General features: G+C 39.2%; 1 protein-coding gene across 6 annotated transcripts in view; it reads right to left on the reverse strand.

Annotated features, from left to right (window-relative positions):
- Window positions 1-13,819, reverse strand: part of magi2a (membrane associated guanylate kinase, WW and PDZ domain containing 2a) — a 1,205,404-nt gene that overhangs the window by 224,341 nt on the left and 967,244 nt on the right. For all 6 annotated transcript variants that reach the window (XM_039761046.1, XM_039761045.1, XM_039761048.1 and 3 more), the window contains exon 7: window positions 8,506-8,563. In XM_039761046.1, coding sequence (XP_039616980.1) covers window positions 8,506-8,563 — 58 coding nt within the window. The remainder of the gene's footprint in view (window positions 1-8,505; window positions 8,564-13,819) is intronic.

Here is a 13,819-nt window from a genome sequence, read left to right on the forward strand (position 1 = left end):
GGAAAGTGTGGTGGCCAGTCAATGGTATCAATTCCTTCATCCTCCAGGAACTGCCTGCATACTCTCACCACATGAGGCCAGGAATTGTTGTGCACCAGGAGCCACTGTACCAGCATAGGGTCTGACAATGGGTCCAAGGATTTCATCCTGATACCTAATGGCAGCCAAGGTGCCTTTGTCAAGCCTGTAGCGGTCTGTGTGACCCTCCATGGATATGCCTCCCCAGACAATCATTAACCCACCACCGAACTGCTCATGCTGAATGATGTTACAGACAGCATAATGTTCTCCATGGCTTCTCCAGACCCTTTCACTTCTGTCACGTGCTCAGGGTGAACCTGCTCTTATCTGTAAAAAGCACAGGGCACCAGTGGTGCATCTGCCAATCCTGGTATTCTATGGCGAATGCCAATCGAGCTGCATGCTGCTGGGCAGTGAGCTCAGGGCCCATTAGAGGACATGGGGCCCTTGGGTCACCCTCATGAAGTCTTTCTGGTTGTTTGGTCAGAGACATTCACACCAGTGGCCTGCTGGAGGTCATTTTGTAGGGCTCTGGCAGTGCTCATCCTGTTGCTCCTTGCCCAAAGGAGCAGATACTGGTCCTGCTGATGGGTTATGGACCTTATATAGCCCTCTCCAGCTCTCCTAAAGCAACTGCTTGTCTCCTAGAATCTCCTCCATGCCCTTGAGACTGTGCAGGGAGACACAGCAAGCCTTCTGGCAATGGCACGTATTGATGTGCCGTCCTGGAGAAGTTGGACTACCTGTGCAACCTCTGTAGGGTCCAGGTATCGCCTCATGCTACCAGTAGTGACACTGACTGTAGCCAAATGCAAAACTAGTGAAGAAACAGTCAGAAAAGATGAGGAGGGAAAAATGTCAGTGGCCTCCACGTGTTAAACCATTCCTGTTTTGGGGGTCATCTCATTGTTGCCCCTCTAGTGCATCTGTTGTTAATTTCATTAACACCACAGCAGCTGAAACTGATTAACAACCCCCTCTGCTACTTAACTGACCAGATTAATATCCCACAAGTTTCATTGACTTTATGCTATACTCTGATTAAAAAGTGTTCCTTTAATTGTTTTGAGCAGTATATATACATACATATACACACATACAAATACATACACACACATATATACACACAAATACATATATATATATATATATACGCACACATATATACAGTCTTTGGGGTGCGAGCAACTGTTGCTGGGGGTGCCAGAATCCATGAAGAAAGAAAAATGAAAAACATTATTTGTACAAAATCTTAATTTATTTATCCATTCCTAAATAATTAAATGGGCTGGCTATTTCGTATCAGTGCAATACGATGTTTGTTAAAACGGATGACTCCCGCTCTTACGTGCAAGTCTGCATGAATATTATGAACTATCGTTTCTGTTCAAGTTCTATTTAAATTTTAAATAGAAGGAATTTTTATTTAGTCGACAGAATATTATTCCGGAATAAATCAACTCAAACCTTAAATAATATTTTGCTCTCCATAAAAATATATCCTGTCTAAATTATACAAGTTAGAAATAAAGTAAACGTTAAAAGAACAAACATTCAAATTTCTTTACTCTTATGTAATTTTATATAAAAATAAACTTAAATTTTAAATATCCCAAAAGATTTTGCTCTCCATAAAAATATATCCTGTCAAAATTATACAAATTCAAATATGAACATGGTGCATAACAAAACCTGGAAATATAAATAAAATTTGTTCTTTTCAGCAATAACAAATCAAATCATTCAGTTGTCTTTGCTCATATGTCATTTTATCAGAGCTGGACGCCTGGCATCTTTTTGGCAACAAGTTCGTTTCTGTTTGGTGTGAGGTTCTGTGTTGTGGAGATTCTCAGGATGGACTGCAGGTGCTCATCAGTGAGGCGACTCCTGTGTGCTGTTTTGTTAGTCTTCATGACTGAGAAGAGCTTCTCACACAGATATGTGCTACCAAACATGCACAAGGTTCGAGCCGCATGTAGACGGAGCTGGAGCATTTGTGCGGAATGGAGTGAATAAACTGTGCGGGCCCTGCAGTATCGTACTTTGCCTTCAGTGTGCCATTACACTGCAGCTCAATCACCTCCATCTGAATCTGCACAGGTGCAGTTTCCACATCGATGGCAAATGGGTTGCGAAACAACTCAAAATTCTATTTTTGTTCTTCAAAGTCACCAAAGCGCCGTGCAAACTCAGTGCGCAGTGCGCTCAGTTTATCAGCAAAGTGCGTATTTGGGAACACCGTAGTGTAGAGTTGGTTCAACATTACTTGGCAACAGGGAAAGTGGGGCAAGTTGCACTGGTGCATTTGTGTCTCCCATAAAAGTAGCTTCACTTGAAATCACTTTGTGATTTTTGCACGGGTAAAAACGTCTTCTGAAGTGTCAGATTCTTCTTTAACTCTTCTGCTTTCTGTATCTTGTGCATTGCATTCAGGTCTTTCAGGTTATCTTGATGTTTTGTCTCATAGTGCCGTCTTAGATTAAATTCTGTAATTACAGCCACATTAGCTCCACAAATGAGACACACGGGTTTACCGGCAATGTCAGTAAACATATACTCAGCCTCCCATCGGTTTTTAAAGGCTCTATGTTCAGAATCACCTTTTCTCTTCGGCATCGTGTGGGCTAGCTTCGCAATAACTTGCAGCATCATAAGCTAGACTTGATTAACGCGGTGTTCGGCAAGGCAGCTGAAGCGCTGCATTATGGGATCTGTAGTTTATTGTGTTACCAGTGCTTCATATCCCGGGCCATTAATAACAATAATATATAAAATGATCTCGGGCGGATATAATTACACGGGCGGATGTGGCCTGCGGGCCTTGAGTTTGACACATATGGACTAAATAGAACTTGAAAAGATATATTTTTTCAAATGTGATCATGCAATTCAGATCCAGTTGACGCGCACTACAGTACATCGAGCCCGCATGCTATTGTGGTTTTGCCTGCGTGCCTCAATAAGTTACCCTCCTTGCTCTTACTTTTTTACCGTTCATCTAATGAATACACTGAGTATGGCTTTACCAAAACAATCATTGATCGCGAATAAAGTATCCATTATTCATAAAGCTTCAATTGGTGATCTGTCTTACTGCGTTAACCGCATATTTTTTCATACGTCTCAAACCAAGGGGATGCGAGGCTAAAATGAATTGGGAAGCACGCGTACATACTCAGTGCATCCCCTCTCGGGGATCGAACCTCGGACGCCGGCACTAGAGGCAAAGCCTCTACTATTGCGCCACAGCGTGTGGTTTGTCTATTTGAGCATAGCAGTGTAATTCGGTTTTTGTTCAGCACTCTTTGGAACTGTTGCTTTTTGTCTGCGCACTGCGTCAGTTCACGTGAGCCACTGAATATGGTTTTATATGTCACTCGCTCGCTTCTAATTGTTTCGCTGCCTTCTTAATTATATAATGTATGTTTTCTTCAGCAGTTTTTGGAGCTCTTCCTGGTTTTCTACGTACTGCGTGATTACGTGGGAGTCGTGATGATGTCACACGAAACTCCGCCCCCCACGGCTTTCGAGCTCAACTCCATTACAGTATATGCAGAAAAATAGCTTCCAGTTATGACCCTTACGCGTAGCATTTCGAAATGAAACCTGCCAACTTTTGTAAGGAAGCTGTAAGGAATGAGCCTGCCAAATTTCAGCCTTCTACCTACACGGCAAGTTGGAGAATTAGTGATGAGTCAGTGAGTCAGTCAGTGAGTCAGTCAGTCAGTCAGTGAGGGCTTTGCCTTTTATTAGTATAGATTATAGTGGAATTCTGAAATGCAACAGCATCAATAACAAATACTGTGATTGACTTTTTCATAGCTTAAGGATTGAATGATTGCACCTCAAATTATAAACCAATTATAATGAACTCAGACATATGGGCATGATTTGGATGAATAAAGTTATCTTTTTTACAAAGATAGGTAGATTTTCATTTTCACCATCAGCAGTATTCATAGAGAAAATGGAAGGGAAAAAAATAATAATTATAACTCTTCAGCACAGACGAATTGTCTTCAATGATCTGTTTTTCCATTGAACAACATTGCTAGAATCACAAGATCATGGGTTCATATGAAATGAATGCGGTGTTGTAGAAGGAACAGTACAACCCTTTATATTTTTACAATAATAGAATAAAACTTAATTCAATATGATAGTGAAATAAATATATGACAAGTACTGACAGGGGATTCTTAGGGAGCTGCCATGTATCAGTTAGACAGACAGGCAATACATACAATAGCAAAAAGGAGGAGAGCAATCTGTGGATGTGATTATCAGAAGCCATTCCTAGGCAGTAACCTTATTATGATAACCGTAGACCCATAAAAACAGCTTCATATGCACTGTAATATCAGGGTATGTGTACTTGTTTTACTTGACTTATTATGCAGGTTTAATATATCAGTTGATGCCACTAGATGGCAGTAGTGCTCGGCCATGTCAGGATAACTTCTGAGTAACAACTTAACCCCACAAACGCCATAAAAATTACTTTTGTGAACTCTAGATAGCAAAGGCCTTCTAATATGAATAAGACTGCCTTGTATCTCAAGGAATGCTGATGGCAAAGTTGAAAGAGGAGAGGTAAACAATGTATTGAAATCCAGGATTCTGTACAGTGACATTGATCCTGATCCAGTGTCTTGCATATATGTCCTCTAGGTCTGCATTGTTTTTTAGCAGGTGTTCTGGTGTACCTTCCACATGCAGAAACAATTGCATATTAAATTGATGAGATTCTAATATGCCCCGATCTGAATGAAGGAGCCCTGACTTATGCACTCTGAGTGCTACCCCAATGAGGCTTCCTGCCTGGAGCCAAATGAGGTCAGGATAAGCTCCAGCCCACCTTGGCCCTGAATTGGATTTAGTGGGTTTGAGAATGCTGTTTTATTCCTATATATATCTATCTATATATACATGTGCCGGTCATAAAATTAGAATATCATGACAAAGTTGATTTATTTCAGTAATTCCATTCAAAAAGTGAAACTTGTATATTAGATTCATTCATTACACACTGACTGATGTATTTTAAATGTTTATTTCTTTTAATTTTGATGATTATAACTGACAACTAATGAAAGACCCAAATTCAGTATCTCGGAAAATTAGAATATTGTGAAAAGGTTCAATATTGAAGACACCTGGTGCCACACTCTAATCAGCTAATTGACTCAAAACACCTGCAAAAGCCTTTAAATGGTCTCTCAGTCTAGTTCTGTAGGCTACACAATCATGGGGAAGACCGCTGACTTGGCAGTTGTCCAAAAGACGACCATTGACACCTTGCACAAGGAGGGCAAGTCACAAAAGGTCATTGCTAAAGAGACTGGCTGTTCACAGAGCTCTGTGTCCAAGCACATTAATAGAGAGGCGAAGGGAAGGACAAGATGGCGTAGAAAAAAGTGTACAAGCAATAGGGATAACCGCACCCTGGAGAGGATTGTGAAACAAAACCCATTCAAAACTGTGGGGGAGATTCACAAAGAGTGGACTGCAGCTGGGGTCAGTGCTTCAAGAACCACCACGCACAGACATATGCAAGACATGGGTTTCAGCTGTCGCATTCCTTGTGTCAAGCCACTCTTGAACAAGAAACAGCATCAGAAGCGTCTCGCCTGGGCTAAAGACAAAACTGCTGCTGAGTGGTCCAAAGTTATGTTCTCTAATGAAAGTAAATTTTGCATTTCCTTTGGAAATCAAGGTCCCAGAGTCTGGACGAAGAGAGGAGAGGCACAGAATCCACGTTGATTGAGTTCCAGTGTAAAGTTTCCACATTCAGTGATGGTTTGGGGTGCCATGTCATCTGCTGGTGTTGGTCCATTGTGTTTTCTGAGGTCCAAGGTCAACGCAGCTGTCTACCAGGAAGTTTTAGAGCACTTCATGCTTCCTGCTGCTGATGAACTTTATGGAGATGCAGATTTATTTTTCCAACAGGACCTGGCACCTGCACAAGGTGCCAAAACTACCAGTACCTGGTTTAAGGACCATGGTATCCCTGTTCTTGATTGACCAGCAAACTCACCTGACCTTAACCCCATAGAAAATCTATGGGGTATTGTGAAGAGGAAGATGCAATACGCCAGACCCAACAATTCAGAAGAGCTGAAGGCCACTATCAGAGCAACATGGGCTCTCATAACACCTGAGCAGTGCCACAGACTGATCGACTCCATGCCACGCCGCATTGCTGCAATAATCCAGGCCAAAGGAGCCCCAACTAAATATTGAGTGCTGTACATGGTCATACTTCTCATATTCATACCTTTCAGTAGGCCAACATTTCTAAAAATCGTTTTTTTGCATTGGTCTTAATTGATATTCTAATTTTCCGAGATGCTGAATTTGGGACTTTAATTAGTTGTCAGTTATAATCATCAAAATTAAAAGAAATAAACATTTGAAATACATCAGTCTGTGTGTAATGAATGAATCTAATATAAAAGTTTCACTTTTTGAATGGAATTACTGAAATAAATAAACTTTGTCATGATATTCTAATTTTATGACCGGCACCTGTATATATACAGTATACAGTCATATGAAAAAGTTTGGGAACCCCTCTTAGCTTGCATAATAATAGGCTCTCCTTTCAACAAAAATATGGTATGTGGTATGTCTTTCAATTCCTAGGAACATCTGAGTACTGGGGTGTTTTCCGAACAAAGATTTTTAGTGAAGCAGTATTTAGTTGTATGAAATTAAATCAAATGTGAAAAACTGGCTGTGCAAAAATGTGGGCACCCTTGTCATTTTGCTGATTTGAATGCTTGTTACTGCTCAATGCTGATTACTTGCAACACCAAATTGGTTGGATAAGCTCGATAAGCCTTGAACCTCATAGACAGGTGTGTCCAATCATGAGAAAAGGTATTTAAGGTGGTCAATTACAAGTTGTGCTTCCCTTTGAATTTCTTCTGAATAGTGACAGACAGCATGGGATCCTCAAAGCAACTCTCAAAAGATCTGAAAACAAAGATTGTTGAGTCTCGTGGTTTAGATGAAGGCTACAAGAAGCGATCTCAGAGGTTTAAACTGTCAGTTTCAACTGTAAGCAATGGAATCAGGAAATGGAAGGCCACAGGCACAGTTGCTGTTAAACCAACTCAGGTCTGGCAGGTCAAGAAAATTACAGGAGCGGCATATGACAGGATTGTGAGAATGGTTACAGACAACCCACAGATCACCTCCAAAGACCTGCAAGAACATCTCGCTGCAGATGGTGTATCTGTACATCGTTCTACAAATCAGCACAATTTGCACAAAGAACATCTGTATGGCAGGGTGATGAGAAAGAAGCCCTTTCTGCACTCACACCACAAACAGAGTCGATTGTTGTATGCCAATGCTCATTTAGACAACTCTGATTCATTTTGGAACAAAGTGCTTTGGACTGATGAGACAAAAATGGAGTTATTTGGTCAAAACAAAAAGCGCGGAAGAAGAACACCGCATTCCAAGAAAAACAACGGCTACCTACTGTCAAATTTGGTGGAGGTTCCATCATGCTGTGGGGCTGTGTGGCTAGTTCAGAGACTGGGGCCCTTGTTAAAGTTGAGGGTCGGATGAATTTAACCCAATATCAAGAAATTCTTCAAATTGTTCAATCATCAGTCACAAAGTTGAAGTTACACAGGGGTTGGATATTACAACAAGACAAAGACCCAAAACACAGTTTGAAATCTACAAACGCATTCATTCAGAGGGAGACGTACAATGTTCTGGAATGGCCATCACAGTCCCCTGACTTGAATATCATTGAAAATCTATAGGATGATTTGAAGCCACACTTGGCAGCCATCTTATTGAACTGAAATGGGGTGATTTTGTATGGAAGAATGGTCAGAAATACCTCCATCCAGAATCCAGACACTCATCAAAGGCTATAGGAGGACAGCGTCTAGAGGCTCAACGGAGCAAAAGGAGGCTCAACTAAGTATTGATGTCACATCTCTGTTGGGTGCCCAAATTTATGCACCTGTCTAATTTTGTTATGATGCATATTGCATATTTTCTGTTAATCCAATCAACTTAATGTCACTGCTGAACTACTACTGTTTCCATAAGGCATGTCATTTATTATAAAGAAGTTGATATTTGGAAAGCTCAGCCAATGATAAACAAAAATCCAAAGAATTAAGAGGGGTTCCCAAACTTTTTCATATGACTGTATATATAGTATCATACATATTTTACAATTTAAAATGTAACAAAGGATTGTTACTAAAGAATCAAAATGATACAACAATCAGTTGTTCTTTTTTTAAGTGCAGCACAGTAAAGTATCAGATTAAATTCATTAATAATGTAAACACAATATGCATTTACACACAGGAGCAGAAACTGAAAGCAAAGACAGAACTGTGGGAATGTCATTCTTTTCTTCATAAGAACAACAAAATAATGACTCAAAATAAGTACACTAGAATATATTGCCAGAAATGGTAATTAATAATGCATTGGAAAACTTACTCAACATAATAGCTGCCATAAATGGGGTCATCAATTTTCTCCCAGCCATATGGAAGCTCTAAAACATAAAAATAAAGAAAACCTTAGTTTAGCATTTGAAATTAACAGGCAGAGTAAAACCAAAAATAGTAAGCAACATGGTAACGTTATAATTATAGAGGCAAAAAATATTTGCTTAATTTAGACAACCTAAATACAACTCATGAATTATTAATCTAAGCAATTAAAGACATTTGAATTTTTGGAAAAAAATCAAAATTCTGCAGTTTATCACAGCTACCAGAGAGGATCATCCTCCTCATCCTCATTTTCCTCCACCAAGGTTTTGGAACAGTGCCTTCAACGGTATATAACCCAGTATCTTCATTTCCTTCTTATTCTTTATGTTAAAGGTGAACCCAAGACCCATGCACACAGAAGGAAGGGTAACACTAGGAGCCATAACAATAAAGATATTCAAAAATATTGCAAATAATAAAGCCTCTGCCCTATTCAGACCAAACTATAGACATACCATAAAAATCCTTACACAAACATGAAACAGCTAGCCTTCTTTCGAGCACCCTCACTTCCACCCCCTGAAATATTCACTCAAAGCTAAAGCCATGCATCTTTTGCTTCCAGTGCCTGAGTAAATTAGTTATGGTATAATTTAAGAAGTGCATCTCACTTTTCTTCTTCAAATTAACATGCTAAAACAGCAGGGATAAGTACTGGAGTGACACATCAACCTGAAATCAGTTTACGTACATGGGGATTTATTTACAGGAGACTAGTTTATAAAAACTGTTTTGGATTATTTTGCAGTTAACCACAAAATCCGATTTAAAAAAAATTAGGTACCATGTATACCAACTGATGGTAACGTTTCAGCAATTTCAAACGCATGAAGTACAGCAAGTACATCCATCAATCTAGTCCTCAGTCACTGTCCAACCTGCTATATCCTAACACAGGGTCATAGGGTTTGCTGGAGCCAATCCCAGCCAACACAGGGCACAAGACAGGAACACACACACCCACACACCAGGGACAATTTAGGATCGCCAATGCACCTAACCTGCAAGTCTTTGGTCTGTGGGAGGAAACCAGAGCACTCCGAGGAAAACCACGCAGACACCGGGGAAACATGCAAACTCCACTAAGCACTACTGTGCCACTGTGCTGCCCTCCATCCATCTATCCATTTTCAAAAACATTAATTCATCTAAACCTTGTCATTACATAACAGGAATAAAGGAAGTAAGAGCCTATCTGAGCAAAAACATCTAAAGGTCATTTCTGCCCAGGGCACTGTTCCAACTAAAGGAGGAAAAGTACACACTTTCAAAAATTCACACCATGGACATGAAAACGCATTGTACTTCTGATGCAAGACCTAGTGAGTTAAAAATGGGTGACCCTGCACTTTAAATGATGTAACAGAAAGACAGCAAGGATCCAAATCAGAGTGAACTGTTTGGAACACCTACCCAGAATTCACAGAAAACTTAATGAAGTTATGGCCTGCCATACATATAATCTGATTCAGCCTGATTGCAATGTTAACACTCCATTTCTGTTTAGAACTGTACAATCCTATAGTTTTTATTAACACTCATGTGAAATCACGCTGTGTTTTTTTTTTAGTTGCCAAAATCTAAAGCTGAGCAAACATACCCCATTGTTACCCACAGAAGCAATGAAATATGAGCTGTGTCTTTGTGTCATTAAACCTGGCTTGAGAAACTTACTGTAGATGGCACTAAAGTGATTTGAACTAGTCAGGAGACAAAATATTGCAATTCATACCACGGGTATAACAGTTTGAATTAGGTTAAATAAAAAAGCATTTTCAATTTAATGTCAGCTGGCTGTGTTTGTACATTAAACCCTAAGGAAAAGACTTTACTCTCAACAACTATCCCCCGGCAGTCTTGACACCTCTCATAAATGCAAGTTCAGAACATAAGTAGAAAGACCATGTTTTACAAATCAACCAAGTGCTTACACAAACAGAATACACTGGAAAAGTAACAAAGAGCTAACAAAGAAAAATGATACATAAAATCTAATATATCTGAAGGCTCACATGACTATTTACAGGAATAGGTAAACAATAGTTACAGTTATGTGAAAAGTAAGTACACCCCAGGAAATTGTTGACTTTTCTCAACATATTTAATTGGCAAACAGTAGCTCATTATACAAGCAGTGCCTACAGAAAAAAAATGATATACTTGCACAACTGACACTCATTCTCAATCTAAAATGCAGATTTGTCACATTTGTCACAAAGACAGCACATCCCTACATTTATCACCACTTCAAATCTAAAAATTAAAATCAGGTGCCAATGATTAGAGCGTATGCAGGTGGACTCTGTCTTAAACCACACATATCTAGGGTCGGATGTTCTCTTTGCTATTGACGCTTGTGGTGTCATCATGCCAAGATCAAAGGAGCTCTCCAAGGTCATGCCGGCAGAAACAAGGTTGTGGATGCCCATGGGTCTGGCAAGGGATTTAAAAAGATTATTTGAAATTAATTATTCCACATTAAGAAAGATTATCTACAAGTGGTGTAAATTTCAAAAGATGGCTAATTTGTCCATGAATGGCAGGCCCAGCAATCACAGCCTAAGATCTAATCATTTGAAACTAAAAGAAGTCATTATAAAAACCCCACAAATTTCATTGTGGATCTACAAGTATCTCTTGCAATAGCTGGGGTCAAAATGCATGCACCTACAGCCATAAACAGATTGTACAATTTTGACCTGCATGCAAGGCATGTTAGGAAAAAGCCTTTGCTGTCGAAAAGGAACATTAAAGTAAGACTACAGTTTACCATTAAATATAAAAGCAAAAACCAGGTCTATTGGAACAATGTGCTCTGGATAACTGAATCTAAGGTAGACTTGTCTGGACACAATAACAACAGACGTGTTTGGCGCAAACTGAAGACAGCATTTCACACCATCTTTGAAGCATAGTGGTGGAAATATAACAGTTTGGGGTTGCTTTGTTGCCTCCTGGACTGGGCAGCTAGCATCCATTGAGCCAACTATGAATTCTATATCATATCAAAGTTTGCCAGCAAATCTACCAAGGAATGGCCCATAAAGAAGAAATGGAGGCTTACAGAATGGCCTAGTCCAAGTCCTGATTTGAATATCATTGAAATGCTGGGTGGGGATTTGAAACTTGCACTACCTTCAAGGAAACCTACAAATACCTTGCAACTGAAAACAAATTGGCATGGTAGAGCAGATAAAAAATTCTCTAAGTCAATGTCAGAGACTTGTGGCAAGTTATGCAAAACACAAACAAGATGTAATTTTAGCTAAAGAGGGCAATGTCAGCTTCTGAGGCCAAGGGTGTACCTACTTCTTACCTTGTAGTATTGATATTTTTCTTGAAAAAATGATTGAAAAGACAAAAGTTCCATGTGTTTTTATTCAAGTATATCACATTTTTCTGTAGACGCTGTTTGCATGAACATCTACTGTTTGCCAGTTTAAGCATGTTGAAAAAGTCAACAGTTTCTAACATTTTTCAAAATGACTATATTTTATGGTTCACTAAACTGATTTAAGTAATTAGGTAATTTGACCTAAAATGGACTGGCATCCTGTTCAGAGATGGTCCTCGCTTTATTCAATGCTGCAACCCTGAACTAGATTAAGCATTTCCAAGGATGTGTAGTTGGATGAATTGAACTACCAATGCTTCTTGGTACCATAAAAAAGTTTGACCAAATAGGATTATCTGCACCTTTTGAACATTGGCCTTCATGTGTTTCTGCACAGTCAATAATAACTGTAGAGTACTGAGAAGTCATGCATTCAATAGACTGTCTTCAGGGAATGGACTGTCAGCAGAGTAGATATTTTAAAGATTATACAATTGAAGAATCAAAGCAAATGCTTAAACTGAGAGACATATGCAGAAATATCAGTGTCAAAAAAATGAATTGTTCAAGTCAAAATTTAAAGTCAAAGCAATGGTTGCTCACCCAACACTTTTTTTTATTCTTAATGTATTTCTGTGGCAGGTGGTTCTTATCTATGACACGATGAACCAGAAACCAGAAGATGACATTGACAATATATTCCTTTTTGTATGCCATAGAACTTAACTGTAGCTAATTACTTGCACTTTTTGCATGGGAGATAATATACCATTCTTACCTTTGCTTAATCTAATTCAGTATCACGAGACGCCAGAGCTTAACATGGGAGCAACAGATGCAAGGCTGTAAGCAGCACTAAACAGGACCCTAGCTCACTGCAATGAATGGGAGATATGAATTCAAAATAAACAAATGCTCTGTAAAGGAAGTCTAGTAATTGCCAACTGCAGTCACTGATCTCAACACTGAGCCCTATCAATGTACACGACTGAAAACTGCTGCTGTCACATTTACCATCCAAGTGCGGACCTTCTATAGCACAGCTAGTGCTGTACAAAGGGTTAATAGGTTAACAGGTTTAGCGAGTTCAGCCGCAATCTCACCCTTTTTTCCAGTCTGTCATGATACAGTACATAAACCACAAGACATCATAAAGACCTGTCTTTCTTCTGTTTATGAGATAAAAAGATCCTGTGTTCCTTATTCCTCATCGCTACATTCTAAGCAATGCACTTCCAGATGAGTATTGGTTGTCAGCTTTTATGCACACAGAGTCCTCTACTACAACTAAAGGCAAAACAAGCCAGTTTGATTTTACTGGAGAGAGCCACTGGGCAAGTAACATTACGTGACTGAAGTCTCAGGAGTGTGCTGCCAACTGCCTGTGACTCTCTAAGATTATCTAAATGAAGACTATGACTGAAAATGGCTGAAAGGCTTGTGTAATGTAACATAGCCTTTAGCTAGTCCTGGTGGCTTTAATTCCTCCCCTCAGAAAAGCCTAAAATCTCAAAGGACAAAAACTAAACAGAATGTTTACTGATTATAAATTCTACATTCATGTCATTAGTTTTAAATATGCACATTTTTTGTGAGTTTTAGGCATAACATTTTATGTTAATCATGACTTTCAGGTTTACTCATGTTGACTACAGCCTGTAGTGTATTCTTCACACACGTGTGTTCAAGCATTCTAATAGTAAGGACATGCATGCATGAATAAATAAGTTAAACTAATTTGCCCTGGCTTTAAAGTAGCTTCCATTGTCCTCTTCATTTCTTTGGAAATGAAACAAGCTTGAGTTTCTTAACATGAAAATTAATTAAAATGACCTTTCCATTCAAAGACTCAAGTGGAAGTCTCAGATATCAAGAAATGGTGTTGTGTTTAATCTGCTTAAGTAGGTTGTGTGTTTTAGAC

This window comes from Polypterus senegalus, chromosome 8 (assembly GCF_016835505.1).
Source record: "Polypterus senegalus isolate Bchr_013 chromosome 8, ASM1683550v1, whole genome shotgun sequence".
Classification (NCBI taxonomy): domain Eukaryota; kingdom Metazoa; phylum Chordata; class Cladistia; order Polypteriformes; family Polypteridae; genus Polypterus; species Polypterus senegalus.